The sequence below is a fragment of the Peromyscus maniculatus genome, chromosome 4, assembly GCF_049852395.1.
Source record: "Peromyscus maniculatus bairdii isolate BWxNUB_F1_BW_parent chromosome 4, HU_Pman_BW_mat_3.1, whole genome shotgun sequence".
NCBI lineage: Eukaryota > Metazoa > Chordata > Mammalia > Rodentia > Cricetidae > Peromyscus > Peromyscus maniculatus.
In genome coordinates this window covers 9,493,671-9,514,841 of record NC_134855.1, presented here as the reverse complement: position 1 = coordinate 9,514,841, position 21,171 = coordinate 9,493,671, and the positions used below count along the sequence as shown (strand labels likewise).

Here is a 21,171-nt window from a genome sequence, read left to right as displayed (position 1 = left end):
AGGGCTGGGTGGTGAGGGCTGGGTCGTGAGGGCTGGGGGTGGAGGGTTGGGTGAGTGGGGAGGGCTGGGTGGGGAGGGCTGGGTGGGGAGGGCTGGCTCAGGCGGCCAAAGTTGAGTCCATCCTCAGCAAGGCCGTGACTACACTGGGCTGTGTAGCTGTGAGCTGTTCTTAGTGCTGTGAGTCAGGAGGGTGGAGCTGAGGCCTCTGGGTCTCTGGGTCTCTGTTCTCCTCCAGAAGAAGAGCAATCCCCAATGTTTGCTGGGTGGCTTGCTGTGCAGTTTAGAGACTACATTTCCCATTTCCTTGGCCATGTGACCAAGTGCTGGCCAATGGGATGTCAGCAGAAGTAGTCTGGTCCCACTTTCTAGAAGTTTTCTTTAATAGCTGAGGGCAGAGCAACTCCTATTCCCCTCCCCCATCCTCCTCCCCCTCCCCCACCCCCACCCTCCCCACCCCGCCATTTTCTCCTTCCCGTTGACAGAACAGGAGCGTGGAGACTGGGGCAGGAGCAGCCACTGTGTGCTGTGAGGTTAAAAGCCATAGGTTTCCTTTGGATGGTTTTGAGTCCATGTCTCACTCTGTAGCCGGCCTGAAACCCTCAACAATTTGAGACCCTGCCACAAAGCAACACAAAAGGAAAAAGATACAAACAACAACAACAACAACAGAAGTAGGAAGTGGGGGATGCAGCTCGGTGGTACAGCACTCCCTACGTGTGCAAGATCCCGGGTTCTACCAAGGAAAAGGAGGAAGGGGGAGGCAGGTGCACGCACATTTTATATTCGAGCTCCTCATAGCCTCTGTCTTTCCAGAAGGCCCTGGTCTAGCTGGGGAGAGCGAGGACCAGTCAAGAAGGAAAGGACTGAAGAGAGAGCGAGCCCAGGGCCCGTCTGCAAAGGGGGGAGCATTACCATGGAACACTGAAGGATGGTCCTGAGGCTGACCAGTGTCGGGGAGAAAGCCGCCGCCGGCCCAGGGACGGTGAGGGCCTTGTTTGCTCCTGATTCCTCACTGAGCCTTGGGCATTCACAGACAGCCAACCCGTGTGGAGTCCCAGCACACCAGAGCAGTGGCTCCTGGAGGGACGAGACCCCAGGCTGCCCTGGGTTAATCCGCTGAAGCCCCCACACCACATGTCATGACACACGGATGGATGGATGCTTGACTTTCAGGAGGCCTGGGTAGAATGGAATGACATCTAGGTGGGAACCCCAGATCTAGGTGGGGCCCCCAGATCTAGGTGGGACCCCAGCACAGGAGGCTGGGCCTACAGGGCACCCAGCAGTGACCCAGGATCTGAGATCCCGCAAATCCACAGCCTGGGGACCTTTTTTTGTTTGGTTTGTTTTTGTTCTTTTCGAGACAGGGTTTCTCTGTTGTAGCTTTGGAGCCTTTCCTGGAACTCACTTGGTAGCCCAGGCTGGCCTCGAACTCACAGAGTTCCACCTGCCTCTGCCTCCCGAGTGCTGGGATTAAAGGCGTGCGCCACCACTGTGCTGCTGCCTGGGGACCTTTTAGTCCAGCCTGGGCAGGCTGTGTGTGTGTGTGTGTGTGTGTGTGTGTGTGTGTGTGTGTGTGTCAGAGAGAGAGAGAAACAGAGAGAGAGACAGAGAGAGAGAGAGAGATTCAGCAAGGCCCACAAATAGAGAGGTGTGTGTGTGTGTGTGTGTGTGTGTGTGTGTGTGTGTGTGTGTGTGTGTGTTGTACGTGTGTGAGACAGAGAGAGAAAGATTCAGCAAGGCTCACAAATAGAGGGATGTGTGTGGTGGGGAGGGAAGGGGTTGGGGGGAGATTCAGCCAGGCCCACAAACAGGTTGCCTGTCAGGAGAGCTGAGTCTGCAGCCCCAGAGAAGGACGGGAAGGGAGTTTCGGCGGAGGGACCAGCACATGCTAAGGCCCCGGATGGGCTTGCATGCCAACCCCAGCCTCCCTGTCTGGCGTGCTCAGATGTCTGAAGCAGAGCGTCCATGCAAGGCCTTGAGTGCCGCGGCCACTGGTTTCAGGGTCCTGGGGCGCCCTTGGGCTCCTGGGAGGACTGCAGTGGGGGGCGATCTCTGTCTCCCACCCTCGTCCTGCCCCCGCCTCTCCCAACCCGGCGGTCCTGGGAAGCCGGGGCTGCGCGGCTCACCCTTTCAAGTCGGCCCTGGCAGTCCCCCGGGCCGCCCTCCCCAGCGAGGGCCGGGACATCAAAGCGGCCGCCGCGGGATCCGGTTGCGGAAGGGGCGGGCGGGCCTAGAGGAGGTGCTACGCCGGGCTCCCTTTCATCCCGGCTGGGAGCCGACCCCCGGGAGGCCGATCTGGGCTCCGGCGAGTCCCTGCAGGCCAGGGGAGGGAGGACGTGGGGCTGCGCTGTGTGACCTCGCGCATGCCACTGCCTGTCTCTGGGCCTCAGCTTCCCCAGCTGCCCGCCTCCCTGTCTCCCAGGCTGGGGCTGGTCTCGGGGAGAGGTCTTTGGGGAGGTTAGCTCTACCTGCTGTAGAAACCACTAGAAACCACTCTAGCTGCCCACACACGGCCGACCCTGGTGCAGGGCCCATGTAACCTTTTACAAGTTCAGAGAGGACAGGTGACTTGCCCCAAGTCACACAGTCCTCAGGGAAAATAGATAGGCTGTAGGCTCTGACCTTGACACCCACACCAGACACTTGCAAGAGGATTGTGGGTGAGACAGGCTGGGAACTGCCTGGGCAGACGCTGGAACGGCAGTACAGACCACCCCCTCCGGTGCACATAGCTCCTCCATTTTACACAGGGGGAAACTGAGGCACCACGTCACGCGGCCTGGTGAAAACAAGCTTGGGTGCTGAGCAGGATGGCAGCTCTGGCCTGGGACCCTGGAGATGACACCACTGCCTCTGGCAGAGACGGCAGGGCCAGATCCAGTGCCCTGTTCCAGGCAGGGAAGCCGCCCACACAGAGGGAGGCTGGAGGTGAGAGAGAGGCTGAAGGTGTGGTCATCTCGTCCCCACACAGGGGGGCGACTGAGGTGCACAGAATGAAGCCGGATGGCCAGGATGAAGCCGGGTGGGGCTGGGAATTCTCGGGAGGCAGAGACAGGCGCATCTCCTTGAGTTTGAGGCCAGCCTGTTTTACACAGAGAGTTCTGGGCCACCCAAGGCTACATAGGCGAACCTACCCTTTAAAGGGGGCGCGGTGGGGGGGTGTACTGTGACGGAGAGTTGGGTTCACCGGAAGTCACAATTGAAGCTGGTTTGTCTGGGTCCTGAGCATCTCCCCATGTGCATGCCACACACAAAGGGTGCGCGCACGCAGAAACACGCACACACACACGCGCACGCACGCACACGCGCGCGCGCACACACACACACACACACACACACACACACGCGCACACACACACAGTCCATGTTATTGGCCCGAGGCTGTAGTTACGGAGCCCTTGAGGTTCCTCTGTACCAGGCTCACTTGCTGGGGAGGGGCCGTTTTCCCAAGCCTCCCCCAGGGCACCAGGTGCATCTGGGCTGGTGGGATGGGACACCTCCTCAGCCTGGAGATTTAAAATTCCTTCCTGGAAAAATCAGATAATCACGGAAGTCAGATAGCGTGAAATGAATGTGAGCCCTGCGAGCCCAGAGGCTCCTGGCAGAATCCGCAGACAGCGAGCACAGGGCTCGGGACCCCGCCCCTCCCCCCAGACCCAGGAGATGAGATGCCCACCGATAGGGTCCAGCCTCTGCCCAGCATGTGCAGGCTCTGCCCACAGGAAGGCAGGCTCTGGGGGTGGGGGGTGTCCATTGAGAACTGTTCCTCATCTGCAAGGGTGCGAGAGAAGCTCTGTTCTGAGTGTGGGAAAGCTCCCCTGAAAGAGGCATCTCGGATCCCATGCTCAGTCAAATTCAACAGGGCTATCAAGTACAAGTTAGAGGGGGGCATGTGCAAAGGCCCTGGGGCACAGATGAATTTGGTTCAAGAGCAAAGCATAAAGAAACCAGAGACCGCTGGGGGGGGGTGCATGTCTTTAATCCCAGCACTAGGGAGGCAGAGGCAGGCAGATCTCTGAGTTCGAGGCCAGCCTGGTGTACAAAGTAAGTTCCAGGGCTACACAGAGAAACCCTGTCTCAAAAAAAACAAAAAAAGGAGGAAGAAATGGGGGGTGGAGTGGGGGTGGGGGCAGAAGCTGAGGAGAAGGGGAGGGCAGAGGACCCACTATGGGGCTTGGAGAAGTGCCTAGTGGATGCTGGTGCCGGAGAGCAGGGTGGTAAGCAGGGGTGTCCATACTGAGCATCAGGAATCCAACCTGAGCAGGCAGGACTTCACCCCACTGAAGAAACAGCCTGGCTGGGAGCAGCTGCTGAGGGGCTGGCTGGCCTGGGTCCAGGCCCTTCCCAACCACGCTCCACCCAGCACCCAACGACCAAAGGAGGGAGATCAAAGGGGGGCATTTGCAAGTTAAATTAAACCTCAGGAGCCACTGGAAACATTATTAGGGTCTCAACCCCACGAACTCGGGAGATCCCTGCATGAAGGAGACATTCTCTTCCCCCAGCTTGGACAGCTGGCTGCCCTGGGTCCTGCTTGGGCTGTGGGCTCAGCCTGGGGCTAAGGCTCCTGCGAGGGGTAGGCAGCCCCCCTCCTCAGTCCCGGGGACAGGACTGTGCGGCTTCTTCAGAGCGTGGTCAGCTGGTGGTGGGGGAGACAAAACACCCTGGCTGCGGTGGGGGAGGGGCAGGGAGAGGGGACAGCGGGAAGGGACGAAAGGGACAGACATGCTGGCCAGGAGGGAGAGGAGGCTGGAGAGGGGTGGGGTGGGGGTGCTGTGGGTAGGAGATGGGGCCCTGGGCTGGGAGAAGGATAGCAGAGGGTAGGGGAGCCCCACTGTCCTCTTGTCCCTCACTGTCGTGTCTGCACCACCCCTTGCTGGCCCTTCCCAGACATCTGCAGCTGGGCCTCGGAAGGGACTGGAGTCTCCAGCCCATGCCTGCCTCCCTGCCTCGCTGCTTAGCCAGAGCTGTCCACCCAGGCCCCAGGCCTGACCGAGGAGGTGGTGGAGGGGCTGTGTGTACACGTGTGCACACTAGGGCATGCACACTTGTGTGATTTGTTAGGGATGTGGCCTGGGCCAGACCGCCTGCTTGGATCCTCCATCAGTGACTTCCTAGCCACGTGACCTTGTGTGAGCGGCCCAACCTCTCGGTACTGCTAGTGTGAGGAGCAAGATGATGGCACCGGAGCCGCCCAGGTTTCAGCTACCAAAACTCTTACCACAGTGGGCAGCCGTGGGTTCCTTCACCAGAGGGCCCTAAGCAGGTGTGTGTGTGTGTGTGTGTGTGTGTGTGTGTGTACCAGTTTCAAAAGGTCCTGGAATTAACTGTAAGAGCATGTGTTGGGAAATGTTGTACTGGACACAGAAGGTCTTTGGTCCCTAGCACCTGGAGTCTGTCCCTGTCTGATCTTGTCTTCAGGGCTGGAGGCTGGCATCACAGGGTCTGGAGGTTGGCTGGTGGTGACCGGCTACTCCACAGACCTGCCACAGGCACCCACTCATGTATGTGCTCAGGGAAAAGCAGCCTGCTGAGTGAAATTTGTGTCCTCAGCACCCACATCAGGTGGCTCACAAGCCCCTGTGACTCTGGTTCCCGGGGACCTGATGCCCTCTTCTGGCCTCTGTGAGCACTGCACACACCTGATGCACATACACACATACATATAAAATAAAAATTTAAAAACACACCCATAAGGGCTAGGTGTGGTGATGTATACCTTAAATTCCAGTACTCAGGAGGCAGAGGCAGGAGGATCTCTGGGAGTTTTAGGCCAGCCTGGAGCTCCAGAACAGACAGAATTACACAGAGAAATTCTGTCTCAAAACAGCAAAGCCAAACAAAAACAAAAATACAACAAAAATAAACAAACAAAACACACACACACACACACATCAAATAATGCTTTAAGCCTAAGACTCAAGCCAAGAGTGGTAGCCCAGGCTTCTTAGCCATAGATCTCAGCCCTCCCTGGAGCCCAGACAGGCCCAGGTTCCTGGTGCTGGGACCTAGGGGACCAGGCACCTCTCCTGCCTGAGGTCTCTTTCCAGCTCCACCAGCCTGGGAGAACCTGTACCCAACCCCCACCTTCTGATGTGGAGCTCCCCTGCCTGGCCGTGGGGAGAAGAAAAAGACACAGAGAGGCATTGGTGTCCAGTTTCCTGGGTGGTCAGGGCCTGCTCCCGACAGACAATCTGCATGAGTTCATTGGCTCAGCTGTGTGACCCTCACCCAGTGGCTGTACCTCTCTGAGTCTCCTATGAAATCACCCGGTCCCTTTGCTTCCTCTGTGGCAGGCCTTGAGATCAGAGAAGGAGAGGGCCTGTGTGGAGGCCTGGAAGCATGGACAGAGGGTCCACAGCTCCTCACAGGGCGATCAGAACACCCACATTTGCCATGAGATCCTCGGGAGCTCAGTGTCTCTATCCATACAGTTCAACGGCCTTGAAAGCCTCTCATCCCAGGCAGGCAGACTTACGAAGTCTGCATTTGCTTGTTTGTTCAAAGATTTGTTTTGGTTTTATGTGTACAACTGGTTTCGCCTGCATACATATCTGTGTACTACAGTCATTTCTGGTGCCTGAGGAGGACAGAAGAAGGTGCCAGGTCCCCTGGAACCAGAGGTACAGATGGTTGTGAGCTGCCATGTGGGTGCTGGGAACAGAATTTGGGTTCTCTGCAAGAGCAGCCAGTGGTCTTAATTGCTGAGCTAGCTACAGCCCCCAGTTTTGTTTTTAAGAGAGTTTCATGTAGCCCAGGCTGGCCTCTAACTCCTGATGCTGTCTTTACCTCCTGAGTGCTGGAATCACAACCATTGTACCAGCTAGAAGCAGGGTTTCTGTAAAATCAGCAAATGCTCTGTGCAATGCTACTTTGACCCAAGGCTGGGAAGCTGGGTTACTCAGCCCAAGAGGCTGGGCCAGGCATCTCCTCCCTGCTTCCTGGGCCTTCTGACTTTCACACACTCTGTCCTGGACACATATGCATGCCTTGACAGTGGATATAGATGGGAGTTGGCGTTCTCTCCCGACCTCCCTCCTGATGCCAGCTTATACCCAGACAGTCCTATGACAAGCGTTGGGGGTCAGCAGAAAAAGGTGACACCTTTCTGTGGTCTCCAGGGACCTGCTCATCTCATCAGCAGGCCAGCCCCTCCTGCCAGCGTCAGAAAGGCTGTGTTCCCCCAGGACGGAGGACAGTACAGATGGAGGAAGCAGGAAGTGAAGGACGGCCCAGCAGTGGGCGGGGCTCGCCAGACCAGTCAACAGGGGCCAGTAGTTACAGCTTTGCCTTCCCAGGGCTTTGCCCTCTTGACTGCAGAAAATCTGGGCGGTTCTGGAAAAATCTAGGCAGCTTCTCTGCCTATCACAGGCCCCCCTTTTCTTATTTAGTTTTATTCATAATAATAAACTTAACATTGCAATCCAGCTAGACTTGGGGGGAATGAGGAGGATACGGAACGAAGAACTTCCCGTGAGAGCAGAGATTACAGGGTACTGCAAACAGATGGGGTGGGGGTGCCCACCTGAGCTACAGAAGGGATGGCCTGGTGGGTAAGATGGCCACAAGTCAAGAGAATTAGAGTTGTCCACAGTTGGCAATGGTGATCTTGCTGACCTTGCCATTCCTGGACCAAAACGCTCCACGGCTTCCACGACGATCATGTCATCTTTCACCTCCCCAAAGGCCACACGTTCGCATCCAGCCACTCAGTCTTGGCGGTGCAGCTAAACAACTGCGATCCATTTGTGTTTGGTCCAGTATCTGCTGTGGATAAGATGCCAGGACCTGTATGCTTCAGGAGGAAGTTCTCATCCTCAAATTTCTCCCCGGAGATGGACCTGCCGCCAGTGCCATTACGGCGTGTGAAGTCACCACCCCGGCACATGAATCCTGGAGTGACTGTGAAAGGAGGAGTCCTTATGTCCAAATCCTTTCTCTCCAGTGCTCAGGGCAGGAAAGTGTTCTGTCATTGGAACTTCATTTGCAAACAGCTCTGAGGCGAGACCCAAGGGCCTGACCTCTGCCGAGACGTTGAGGAACACCGTGGGATTGACCGTGGAATTGACCATGGGATTGACGGTGGCTGCCGCAAGTGGCATCAGGGGACAGCATCTGCAAAGCCCACCACAGCTCCCAAGAAGCCTCTCATCTGATGCTTAGCTGTGTGAGCTCCCTCCAGTTACATAACCCCTCTTACAGAGGAGATGCTGCCTACTTCCCCACGTCTCCCTCTCTCAGCGGAGGCCAGCTCGGTGTGGAAGAGGACAGTCCTTGGTCTGCACACGCAGGTACTCCTCTGGTCCTCGGGGCTCCTTGCCGCCATTGCTTCAGAAGCAGGCCCCAGGTCCATCTCAGCGGCTGATTCCTCGTTGCCCTGATATTATGGAAACAGATGCCAGGCTGTTCTAGAAGTGACTTAGGGAACAGGTTTGGTGTGGCCCACGTCTGTAATCCCAGTATGAGGGATGCTGAGGCAGGAGGATTTTCAAGAGTTCCGGGCTAGCCTGGGCTATGTAGTCATAGCCAGTCAGTCCTTTGTTCTCATGCCGACTTGCCAAGTCCCCATCCCTACAGGGTCCCCAGAGCCTCCACTGGGCCATGGGCTCCTGAAGGCAGTGCTGGACAACCTAGTACCCACCATGAGCTCAGGGGTGGGGCAGCATCTGTATGGCCTGTACTGGGTGCTTAGTCGGCCCTTCAAGAGACAAACTGCTGTAGCGAGTTCCCCAGACTTGGGGGACAACACAGAGCAGAAATTCATTCAGTGTCTGGAGGCCAAAATTCAAGGCCATGAGCCGTGAAGAGCAGCCAGGAGCCCCTCCCCCACTCGTTTTGATGTGTGTGGGTGTGCATGACTGTTGCCCATTAAGGCCATAAAAAGGCATCTGGTTTCCTGGAACTAGAGTTAGACAGTCGTGAGCAGCCGTGGGGGTGCTAGGAACCTAATCCTGGTCCTCTGTAAGAACAGCTGGTGTTTTAACTAGAGCTCTCTCTCCGGCCCAGGATTGTTCACCTTGCACTACCAACATGGGCCAGTGGTCTTTCCCATGGGACACTTGGTCTGGAGGGACGGCCTTATAACCTCATCAGCTCTCAGAAGCCCCACTGACACCAGCATATCCAATTGAGGTCTCACACACGCACATACACACACGTCTTGGCTGTCCTGGAACTCGCTCTGTAGAGCAGGCTGGATTTGAACTCACAGAGATCGGCCTGCCTTTGCATCCTGAGTGCTGGGATTAAAGGCGTGCGCCGCCACTACCCAGCTGCACCATCACCGCCCAGCCCAATTGAACTCTCATTGAGAGCTTGGGGGACGCAAGATCTTAGTCCTTCTGGAATTATGGCAGAATGGTAACTGGTGTCCCTGGGGCACCAGCAGCCTAGCATCACTGGAAATCCTCTTCCCTAGGCCCATCTGGACTTGCCACCTTCTGTGAGGGCCCTCCAGGGGCCTCCCTGTGAGGGACTTCCAGGGAATCTTCCGACTCCCGGAGACCTACGGTTCCATATCCACACCTTCTTGGTCAGTCCTTCCTCAGGCCAGTCTGCCAAGTTCCCTCCCTGCTGGGTCTTCAGAGCCTCCCTACTCATGGGGGTGGGGGCGGGGGCGGGGGCAGAGAAGGACATGCAGTCTCCAGTGGGAGCAATACTGCATAACTGTGCCCCTGAGGGTGGATCAGACCTTTCTGAGCCTCGGTTTCCCAGGGAAGAGCTCTCCTGAGCATGGCTTCTGAAGAAACCATGTACAGCTGAGGCCTGGCAGACCTCTTGTCTCTGTTCTCTGGACTTGGGGTGCTCAGGGTTACCTGGAACTATGTAGACCACCAGGCTGGCCTCGAACTCCAAGATCTACCTACTTCCACCTCTCAGATGCTGGGTTTAAAGCTGTATGCCACCGTACCCAGCTCTCTCTCATTAGCATTCCCTCTTTTTTAAAAGTTCTATTTGTACTTCATGTACATTGGTGAGGGTATCAGATCTCCTGGAACAGGAGTTACAGTTGTGAGCTGTCATGTTGGTGCTGGGAATTGAACCCAGGTCCTCTGGAAGAGTAGCCAGTGCTCTTAACTGCTGAGCCATCTCTCCAGCCCCATAGAGGAAGGTTCTCTTTTTTAAAGATACAGATTTTATTTATTATTTATTATTTATCATTATTTATTTTTTATTTATTTATTATATTTATTTATTTTATTATTTATTTATTTATTTATGGTTTCCCAAGACAGAGTTTCTCTGTATATAGCTCTGGCTGTCCTGGAACTCACAGAGATCCTCCTGCCTCTGCCTTCTGAGTGCTGAGATAAAGGTGTGCACCACCACCACCTGGCTTCATTCCCTCTCCTTCAAGATTTTTATTTTTAAAGCCAGGCATAGTGTCCCACACCTTTAATCCCAGCAGAGGAAAGCAGAGACAGGAGGATCTCTGTGAGTTTGAAGCCTGTCTGATCTACAGAGTGAGTTCCAGGACAGCCAGGGCTACACAGAAAAACCCTGTGTCAGAAAAAAAATTAATTGTGTACATGTGTGTGGTGCTCACAACTAAATGTGGGTGAAGTGACTACTGAGTCCAGAAGAGGAGCTGAAGTTACAGACAGTTGTAAACAGCCGGATGTGGGCGCTGGGAACCGAACCCGGGTCCTCTGCAAGAATAGCAAGTACTCTTAACCACTGAGCCATCTCTCCAGCCCCACACTGAGGGGGACTGGACCCAGCTCCCCCCACATAGCACAGCATAAGCAACACCCCTCACTTCTAGGCCTAAGGAACCACCTCCTGAGTGTGCAGAGGCTCACAAGGCAGGGAACATTCCAGAGAAAGAAGCACAGCCTCCTGTCCCACCCTGCAGAGGGGACACCACCTGTCACCCCAACAGACCCAGCTCCCCGCCTTGAGAGATGGCCTGTGGTGGTCAGCACACAGCACACAGACACCAGACAAAACAGACCAATAGGCAGGCCCATGAATACTCTGGGAAGGAGAATGTAATCACTCCCAGGACGGAGGACCTAGGACTAAGTCATCTGAAAAGGGTCTTTCCCCTGCCTCAGCATTCCCAGCCTCTTCTTGTCACCTAAGTTCAGGCGGCACATGAACTGGCATGTCATAGCTGTCATGTAGATAACACCTCTGAGGGCCTGCAGGACCCTGGTAGTGCAGAGGCCCATGGTGCATGCATGCTTCACTGTGCAACACATGTTCTGAAGTGTGTTATCTCTGATTCTGTAGCATGCACTCTGTGTGTGGTGTCTCTGGTGTATGCATGCCTGTCTTCTCCATGTGGGTGGGTGTGGTGTCTGTGTGCCATGTGTATGGTCCGATGTGTCAGTGTGCTGTGTGTGTGTGTGTGTGTGTGTGTGTGTGTGTGATGTGCCCACCAGTGGTTTGCATGCATCTCTGTGTGTGTGTGGGGGGGGGGGTGTTGCATCAGTATTTCTCCATGTGTTGTGTTATGTGTGCCTTTCCATGTCCATGTGTATCTGTGGTGTGTCCCCATATATGTGGAGTAGCTATGTGGAATGTGTGGTCTTGTGTGGTGTGCTCCTCCATGCATGGGGTCTATAAATGGTGTGCATAGAGTGTGTTTACTGTGTGTTTTATACCTTGGCTGCATCTGGTGTGAATGTGTGGTGTGGTTCTGTGTGTGGGGTCTCCATTGCTGTGGTATGGTGTGTGTCTGGGGTGTTCTCCCTGTGTGTGGGGTCTCCAGGTGGTATGTGCTGTTCTTTGTGTGGGGGGTCTCTGGTGTATGTGTGCCTCCCTGTGTCCTGCTTCTGTGCCGGAGGCCTCCGGTGTGTGGGGTCTCTGTAGTGTATGTGGTATGTAGTGGTGTGTGTGTGCTGTGTGCCTCATGCCTCTGCATTATGTCCTGCTTCAGCGTCCAAGTCCCTCTCTCTGCGTGGGTCTGTTCCATAAGTTCTCAGATTCTCCATGGTGGCCATGTCCCGGGTCTCAGGTTGGAGGCCAGGCTCCCCACGGTCTGGCGGGGGGAGCCCGGGATTCAGGGATCCACAGTGGGCGCCGCGCTAAGGAAAGTTTCCGATCCCGGGCGATAGATGAAGTTTTGCGGCCTAAAGCCAGGCCAATACTGCCCCCGCGCGGCGCGACGCGGCGCTGCAGGCGGTCGGGGAAACCGAGGCAGAGAGGGCACCCGCGGCCCGCAGCACTCCGGGGAAACGGGGAGCCCTCGTTCTGGATCGCAGCCTGAAAGCCCAGAAAGAGAACCAAGCCAAGCTCCAGCCCAGCGCTGGGGACGCTGCTGCATCGCGCCGCAAGCCAGGTCCAGATCTACCTTTCTTCAGCCCTTCACCATCCCCAGCCCACCTGGTCCCTAAGATGACCAGCCCAGTCCAGCCCAACCCCGCTTTAGCATCCTGTCCTCCCGGTTAGACCGAGCTCCGCCGCGAGTCCGAGCTGTTTCTTCACCGGCCAGCAGGTGGCGATAAAGACCTGGCCAGAGCACAAGGACAAGGCGAGCCTCCAAAGGGAGGGAGGCTCCCAAGTTTCCTCCAGGGGCTGGGACATGGTGTGGTAGGGCACCCAGGTGTATGGAGGTGGCTAGGTTAATGCAGCAAATAAACTCTAGGTGATGCCTGCCATCCTGTCTCGGGCCACTTCCCCATGTGGCTTTGAACACTTTATCAGGCTAAGAGGGCTAAGGTTTGCCCACACACGGGGTGATTTTTCCTGGGCTAGGGTCTGGATACCCTCACCCTCTACCAGATGGTGGGCAGAGAAGCCTCTGGCACTAGAGACCAGAAGGAGTTGAGTTGTTTCTCCGCTGCCCCCGGCTAAGACAATGGCTGGGGGTCTACTTCAGGTGTGAACCGATCTAGGTTCGAGGTTGTGCAGTGAGTTGGGCACCCCCCAGGCAAGCATTCCCTGGATGGGGCTGAGGCCCTGGGATGCCCTGTCCTCTCCACCTCCAATACCTCACCCTCTTCAGCTTCATCCCAGATGTGAGTCCACCCTTACCTCCCCCACCCAGGAACCCCGAGTGGTCCCAAACCAGGCACCCAGAGTGGCTTGTATTGGGAGACCTAGCGATCCATCTCAGCCACCTGGGAGGTGTGTTTATTTGTGGGATGAGGGAGCACGCTTCTCATTGCCTGGCCTGGTTACACCCCGGGGCTGGGCCTCCAGCAGGCATCCACCTCTGAGCCTGCTGCCGGTTTGTGGACGGCAGGAGACGGTAGCCCTTAGGGTGGCCTCTCCTCAGGACGGATTGCAGCACCAAGCTGGGCAGAAAGGACTCCTAGAGTGAGAAGGATTGCCCAGCTGGGCACTGCCAAGGGGACCTCAGGGAGGAGACGGGGAGGACACAGGTCCTCCAAGGCCCAGTGGGAGGAGACAGCCCCCCGCCCCCCCCTCCTGGGGGGGAGGTCGGGTGGGAGGAGACAGGTCCCCGAGGGCTCAGGTGGTTCTGCAGCTGGCCTAGCTGAAGCACAGCCCACCCATTCACTGGCAGCAGAGCAGCTAATGGCCTGGCTTAAGCACCTCCTCCCCATTGCCTGCAGGACTCCTCACTGAGGGAGGCTGGGCCCCACAAGGCCAAGCAGTCAGCCCCACGGGGACTCAGCTGAGAGGGTCCCCTACAGAGTCATTCAGGGCTGTGGCTTCTGGTGGCCAGCTGCCCCGGGCTGCCCACCAGCTTCTGGTTCCGGGGACAGGGCAATTTGCCCACCTGCTCCATAGTGTTAGGGGTGTCCAGGAAGGTCCTGAGGCCTCCCCGTGGCCTTGGCAAGGTGGTGGCCCTGGAGATGAAGGGTAGGCGGCTGCTCATGGTGGCGTCCTCAGAAAGGTAGAGCTGTGGTTCCTGAGCTGACCTGGTGGGGCGATAGGAGTCTCTGATTTTGTGACCCCGAGTCCCAGACCCATCTACAGCTTGTACCGGGAGGGCCTGGACCACAACCCTCCTGCTTCCTCTACCCAGAGCCTCACACTCGGGGGCAGTTCCAGCACGAGGAGCCGGCCACAGTGTCTTGGGCCCTGGGACACAGGGCTCTGGGCAGACTCTCCAGCCATCTCCCAACACTTCCAAGCACCCGCTCTGATGCGGACACAGCCGGCAAAGCCGTCTGCTCACATGGAAAGATATTCTGCCGGACTAGAAGAGAGAGAGAGGGGAGCAGAGTGAGTTCCCTGTCCCCTCCCCGGGGGAGGGGCACACCGACGCCCCCACCCTCTCTCCTCCCTCTGGCTGGCAAGGCTAGACGGAGCCCTGTCTCCATGGCAACCACAGGCTCCCTAGTGCCTTCTGGCTGCCTCCAGAGAAGTCCTGGGTTTTAAAACTACCTCCAGTGACTGTTGCTGCTGTTACCAAACTGTGCCCTGCCCCTGCTCCTGCCCCTGCTCCAACCTCCAGTGGACCCCTTTTTCTGAAGTGGGAGGGCCAGGCACCCCACCACAGAAATTCCAGAGAGGATGCCAAGAATCTGCCAGAGATGGAGGGAGGGGTGTCTCAGGGTGCTTTTCCTAGAACCTGAGAGTCCCAGGGTTTGCCTCAGACAGGAAAGCCTGAGAAAGCACGTTGCTGAGTCCTGGTGCCATGGGGTATGGCCACAGTGCTTGGCCTGTCCTTGGACTTCTGGAACATTCTGACCTCTATTCTAGGCTTACATGGCTCTTTCACAAACACCTTTTGCCTCAGTTTTTTCATCAATCAAATAACCAGAAGCGGAGGTGAGACGCGGCAGTAGCTCAGGCCTGTAACCTTAGCAGCTGGGAGGTGGAGGCAGGAGGATCGATATTTCAAGGTCATCCTTGGCTATGTAGTGGGACAGCCTGGGATACATGAGATTCTGTCTCCAAAAAGAACAATAAATCAATATTGCTAGTCCTAGGCACAAAAGCTCTTAAGTCCATTAGTTGAAATTATATTTTTTCACACACACACACACACACACACACACACACACACACACACACACACACACGTACAAAATATGACTAGCCAGAAGCTGGGCTTCTCTAACTCTTGAGTGGTAAGGTGAGGTACCGGGGGCCACTGAGCCCCAAGTACCGGGAAAGTGGGGTGTGTGGCGACCGCTTGTCTTCCTCGTTATCCTGCCTGCCTCCTCGCACCCAGTCAGAAATGTCAAAGGAAACCATTGCATTCGGCCTGAGAGTGGAGATGCCGGGGTTTCTGAATTTCTCTGTTGGACCCTTGCAGCAGTTCTCAAGAGAACAGACTCCCTCTTCTCAGAGTCTAGACATCTGGTCAGCCTGACCCTGGGGTCTACTTTCAAGAATTTGTCAAGCAGCTGCTTCAGGAAGCTGCTGAGGGAATGAGAGGCTGTGCATGCTGGGGTGGCAGCAAGGAAGGACTCTTTCATGGCAGCCAGGCCTGGCTGCCATTGTTTCCTGGGTCATAGTCCTTGACACCACCTGCCCGATGCCACTCACCTCTGCTGGCTCTCAGGACCCCTACTTTGTCCTTGACAACCACCTTGACAACCACCTTGACATCTTCTGAAAAGGTCTCTATAGGTACTTCCTCTTTGGAGTCTTCCGAACCCAGGGCCTTGCCCTTGCTAGGCAAGCGCTCTACCACTAAGCTACATCCCCAACCCCTCCTCTTTGGAGTCAATGGCCTACCTGGCTCTTGGAGGATCCAGAGCCACAGCCTCTGACCTCTGCACTCCTGGCAGGAGTTTTCTGGAACTCAGGGCTCTAGAAGCAGCTGTCTGCTCACCTGCACGGTTGCGCTCCCAATAGCGGAGTGCAGTGTCCTGCAGGGTCTCGTCGGCAAATCGCACCCGAAAAGGACAATAGCGTCTGCGAGGCCTGGAGCCTTCTCCAGAGGGGCTGTGAATGAGTAGAGTCTTCACTTTGGGGACCTGTGTGCTGTGGAGTCTGCTGAGGGAGATGAGAGGGTATGGGAGCTGGGGCTCCTGGAAGATCTTGGACGGGGCTGGAGAGACGCCCAGTGAGTGACTAGGAGTGTACTACTGCTCTTGCAGAAGACCTGGATTTGTTTCTAGCACCCACAACTGTCAGCTCACAACTGCAGTGACTTCATCTCTAGGCGTCTCTGAGGCCCTCTTCAGGCCTCTGCAGGCACCAGGGTGCATGTGCACACCACACCCCCCAAATCTTTGAGAGATCTGCTCTTGCTTGGCGGCAGATGATCTGCTCTAGGCACATCAGCTGGCCTTTTCCAAGGGCTTCTTCTGGCTTATAGTGTGACGTGCTCTATCCCACCAAACCTGCACAGTGCCCATGAAGCCCTGTTACTGCTCCCAGTTATAGGTGGGGAGACCGAGGCACAGAGTTCTCTGGCCCACAGCTGTCACTCAAGCATCATGCCAGAGGGCAGGATTTTGCACTCAGGAAGCAAGAGGTCCTAAGAGACTGCAACCTGCCTCCTCATCTGTGAAATGGAGGTCAAGCCAGGCACAGTGCCGTGTGGGACGCTTGGGAGGTAGAGGCAGGAGGATCAGCTGTGCAAGGTCATCCTCGGTGCCACAGTGAGTGCTATGTGAGACCGTGCAGGGACAAACAAGGAGATAAAAATAAGGAGATCGTGGTGCCCCACCCCTTTCTCAGGACTGGCGTGAAGAGGTAGGGTGGGCTGCAGGAGCTTCCTGCCGAGAGGATGCCGGGCAGAGGGAACATCTCTAGCTTCAAGCTGTCACGGCAGCTGTCACTCTCCATTGTACCACCGAGGCCGTGGGAGCTGGGGCACACTGTCCTCAAGGCTCCACTTCTCACTTTTCTCCTCCCGGTCATATGCTGTGTTACAGGCGGGATCATGCCGCCGTCACCGGAGCTGGGAGAGCGGAACACCCCGTGTGGGGAAGCACCTGGAACAGGGCCTGTCATGGGCTTGTGCTCCCTGAAGGGCATGGTATCTTTATATGTAATAGATAAAAAGGTTAGATGTGTTTTCGTCTCTCCCTCAGGGGCTGGGCTGCAAGCTCGGTTACTCAGTCACTCGGAAATGACCCACTGCACTTCCACCTTGGGCACACACATTTACACCTCTGTACCCACTTATCCTGTGTCATCTTTTTGTGAACGCAGAGGGTGTGTTTCTCATCTGTCCATCAAAGAGCCACGCAGCTGGGATGCCTAGGGTAGAACCTGGCTATAGGCGTTTGGGCTCACTTAGGCCACAGTTGGATGCACACAAACCTCATCTCTGTCCTGGCCACAGGGCCAAGCTTAGGCATCTCCTAGCTCTGCCTGCCAGTGTGAGATCATAGCTTCCCTGCCTAGGGAAGATCACTGGAGTGATCTAATGTACCAAGGGAATGTTACATACAAATAAGTGTCCAATTCTAGTCTATGGTTTTTTTTGTAATGATTTACTTATTTTTGTTTTGTGTACATTAGTGCTTTTCCTGCATGTATGTCTGAGTGTTGGATCTTACAGACAGCTGTGAGCTGCCATGTGGGTGCTGGGAATTGAAGCCAGGTCCTCTGGAAGAGCAGCCAGTGCTCTTAATGGCTGAGGCATCTCTCCAGCCTCCTAGTCTTTACTTTGATCCTGGAGAACTGTGTCAGAAAGGGTTCTGAGGCTCACAGAGAAATGCGTGGTGATCCATTAGTATTGTCTGCCATGGGTACAGATGGAACAGTAACAGTATGCTTGCTGTGTATGCCTGCTCTCAGTCCAGTTGTCCTTCCTTCCTTAAATTTATCGAGACAGTCTCACTGCATAGTCCTGGCTGCCCTGGAAGTCACTATGTAGACCAGGTTGGCCTCCAACTCACAGAGTTGCCTGCCTCTGCCTCCTGAGTGCTGAAACTAAAAATGTGCACCACTAGGGCTAGAGAGATGGATGGCTCAGCAGTTAAGAGCACTGGCTGCTCTTCCCGAGGTTCTGAGTTCAATTCCCAGCACTGTGGCTCACAACCATCTATAATGAGATCTGATGCCCTCTTCTGGCATGCAGGCATACATGCAGACAGAGCACTCATACCTAAAAAAACACATAAAGAATTTTCTTTTTAAAGACCACCCCACCACACCCAGGTCTCTAGTCCTTAAACTCCCAGACAGTGCTCTTCACCCTTGTTGTAGCCTGTTTAAAAGCTGTTGTCTCTTTCCCATCTCCATTAAGAGCTCTCTAGCATCCAGGTTGAGGGAAGCATCATTAGTGCCCCAGGATCTTCCTTCCTTCCATTTCTCTTTGTCTTTCTGCTAATATTTAATACACAGTAAAACTTCACAAACGGGTAACGATAGGATATGAGAGAAGGATGCAGCCGTGGGATTTATGACAGGCTCTGAGCTGAAGGGCTGAATCTCAGGGTGGGGAGCTGGATGCTGATACAGACAGATGTGTAAGCTTGCGGGTAGCTTTATTACTCAGGGAGAGGCGATTGGCGCCTGGGTTTCTAAGTGAATGAAAGGATAGTTATTCTGCAGCTATAACCAGGGAGAATTTGTGAATAGATAGAAATCTGACTGTCTGGGGGCAGTTACAGGTTCATGGCCAATAGATGCCCCTGATGGATAGATGTATGAGATATTCACAATAGCTTCTAGTTCTTGGCTGAGGTGCATGCAAGGATGGATAGGTGGATAGATCAATGGATACATGGTAAATCCATTAGTGAATGACTGGAATCGAGGGAGCAAAGGAATGCCTTACTGCTTCCACTCCTATAACTCATGGGTTGGGGAGATGAGATGCCTCAATGGGCAAAGGTGATTGACAGGTAAGCCTAGCGACCCCTGTCTGCCCCACACCCCCCCCACATGAAGGTGGAAGGAGAGAGTCAGCTCCACAAAGCTATAGCATGTGTGTGTGTATTCACAGCTACTACTCACGGGTTGGCCTTTCTGGCTGTGATGAATTCACCTCTTGGGGGCCCCAGGGTAGTCTTCTCTTTAAAACTGTCCTCTGAGTGCAATGATTGGTCCCTTGAAGACAAAGAGGTCACAGCTGATGGGAGCAGAGCCCCACTTCGGTAGCAACCAGGACAACGCCTCCTTGACCAAGAAGGTATCTCCACTTACCACAGGTCTGGGAGGAACGAGCAGCTGCGACACAAATCTAGGTAGTGCTCTGATGCACCCTTGGGGTACTGTGGCGCTGAGGGTGCTGGGAGGGGAGGAGAGGGAAGAAAAGGAGAAGGGGGAAGAGGAGGAAAGCCCAGTGAACTGGAGATGGTCCTCACTGGGGACCCTAGTCTCCACCCCACCCCACCCCACCCGCGTTCCCGCGGCCTCACGATGCTCCTCCGGCTCCGCGCTCTTGGCGCGCAGCTGGTGCAGGAAGTCGCGGAACTTGGTGGGTAGAAACTTTCCCAGCAGCACGCCGAAGGTGTCAGGGTTGTCGCGGGCCGCGGGCTGCCGTGTCTCCCGAGCCCCCGCCCCCCGGGCCCCCGCCCTCCGGGCCCCGGCTCCCCGGGCCCCCGCCCCCTGGGCCGTGCCAGACGGCAGCAGCGGCGGCAGCAGCAGCGCGCGCAGGGTCCCGCGGCCCCGCGGCCCGTACGGGATCCCGGGGGACAGGTAGGGCAGGCGCTCGCAGTCCTGCCACCACGCGCCGGCTGATTCTCGCCCGGTACGGAGGTCGGGCGTGAACAGCCGGGGCAGCAGCGGAGTACAGCGGCGGGAGGCGGCCCCGTTGGGACACCCCTTGGGCTCGTAGGCCGGGGTCCCCGCTGCGGGCTGGCGCCGTGACATCGTAAGTCCGAGCTCAGCTCAGGACATCTTCGCGCCTGGGGGACGCGCGGGGGCGAGCGGGACCGCGGGGAGGTCGCGCGCCAGCCCGCAGGCCATAGCGCCGGGTAGGGGCAGCGGAGCTGGCTCCTCGGGCAGGACCATCCCCTGCTGGGTCCGCTCCCTGCTGTGCCCGCGCGCAAAGACGGTGACGGCGGAACGCCAGCCCTTTGGGGGCGGCTGTGACGTTAACGTGATCTAGTACACGCCGGGCGCCTAGCACAGTACAGGGCGCGGGCACCTGTCGGCCCAAGACCGCCTTTCTTATTATTTAGCACAGTTGGGAGAGGGTTTGCCTAGAATGTGCGAGAAATTGAGCGTGGCGGCCAATGCCTGTGATCCCAGAATTTGGGAGGCAGAGGCTGGAGAGATGGATCAGCGAGAGGATGAGGGTTCGATTCCCAAAACCTACAGGACAGTTTTCAACCTCCAGTTCCAGGGGAATCAGCACCCTCTTCTAGTCTCCGAGGGCACCAGGCACCACGTGGTGCAAAGCCATGTAGGCCAAGCACTTATACACATATTTTTTTTTCTCCTAAATTTAAGGCTACAGGCAGTGGTGGTGCACACCTTTAATCCCAGCACTTGGGAGGCAGAGGCAGCTGTGTCTCTGTGAGTTCCAAGACAGCCAGGGCTACACAGAGAAACCCTGTCTTGAAAAACAAAATTCAAGATTATTGCTGGGTGTGATGGCGCATACCTTTATATCCAGCACTTGGCAGGCAGAGGCAGGAGGATCTCTGAGTTTGTGGCCAGTCTGGTCTACATACAAATTCCAGACCAGCTGGAGCTACATAGTAAGAACCTGTCTCAAAATTAACAAAAAATAAACTCAGATCTTGGATGCATACCGAGTTCAAGGTCAACCTGGGTTGAGTGAGAGAGACCCTGTCTCAAAAATATATCATGATTTGGAGTTTTGTCTCTGCTCTGCTCCTTATTAGCCTTGAGGTCTGGACAACCAGAGAACTTCTCCCAGTCAGTTCTCGGGGCTACAGAATAAGGCACAGCCCGCACCTGCCTCTCTCTTCATTCATTTTGAGGAAGGGTCTCCCTACCTGGCACAAGCTGGCCTAGACTCCATTATCCTCCTGCCTCTGTTTTCCAAGTTCTGGGATTATAAACCTGGGCTACCACCTGCAGCTCACACATGACTGAAAACCATGGAGGAAAGAGGCCTAGGACAGCTGGGGCTCAATGGTTGTAGAATTCCATGCGGATCTGGCAGCCTGCTCTCAGAATTGGAACAAGCTGCAAATACATGTGGCTTTCTCCCACCTCCTAGCCTAGCCTCTGACAGTGGTCTGGGGAGGAGCCAAGACCATTTTCACTGCCCCGTCCCCAGGGTTGGGCCTGAGACAGAGGGCCTGGCAGGGCCTGATGTAGCGTAGACCAGTGTTCCACCATCAAGATCAAGCCACATCCACAGTCAAGACACATTTTGAGCAAACTCCCAATTAGGGAGGAAAGCCCAGTTATCCTTCAGCT

The 21,171-nt window shown here is 55.8% G+C and overlaps 1 protein-coding gene across 12 annotated transcripts; it reads right to left on the bottom strand.

The window, feature by feature from the left end:
• Positions 1-7,394: 7,394 nt before the first annotated feature.
• On the bottom strand, positions 7,395-19,781 carry C4H9orf50 (chromosome 4 C9orf50 homolog). 12 transcript variants are annotated; one of them, XM_042274939.2, is made up of 8 exons: positions 19,194-19,781; positions 18,979-19,063; positions 18,790-18,882; positions 16,547-16,780; positions 15,704-15,867; positions 13,951-14,116; positions 13,694-13,835; positions 7,395-8,380 (listed from the first exon to the last, which is right to left on the bottom strand). In XM_042274939.2, the coding sequence occupies exons 1-8, from the start codon at positions 19,645-19,647 to the stop codon at positions 8,186-8,188; spliced, it is 1,533 nt and encodes a 510-aa protein (XP_042130873.2). In that variant the 5' UTR covers positions 19,648-19,781; the 3' UTR covers positions 7,395-8,185. The 12 variants fall into 12 exon arrangements, with proteins under 12 accessions (XP_042130873.2, XP_042130870.2, XP_042130871.2 ...); XM_042274936.2 differs by lacking the exon at positions 7,395-8,380 and adding an exon at positions 11,810-12,213; XM_042274937.2 differs by lacking the exon at positions 7,395-8,380 and adding an exon at positions 11,810-12,213 and having other exon boundaries at positions 15,704-15,864.
• Between the last annotated feature and the right edge of the window lie 1,390 nt (positions 19,782-21,171).

Bases quoted from the DNA above. Each gene is read 5' to 3' on its own strand.
- C4H9orf50 (XM_042274936.2), bottom strand. From the start codon at position 19,647: ATGTCACGGCGCCAGCCCGCAGCGGGGACCCCGGCCTACGAGCCCAAG. The intron at 19,064-19,193 runs GTGAGGCCGCGG...CTCCCCTCCCAG, and splicing joins CGCGGAGCCGGAGGAGCATC to CACCCTCAGCGCCACAGTAC. The intron at 15,868-16,546 runs GTGGGGCACCAC...CATCTCCCTCAG, and splicing joins ACGCCAGTCCTGAGAAAGGG to CAGACTCCACAGCACACAGG.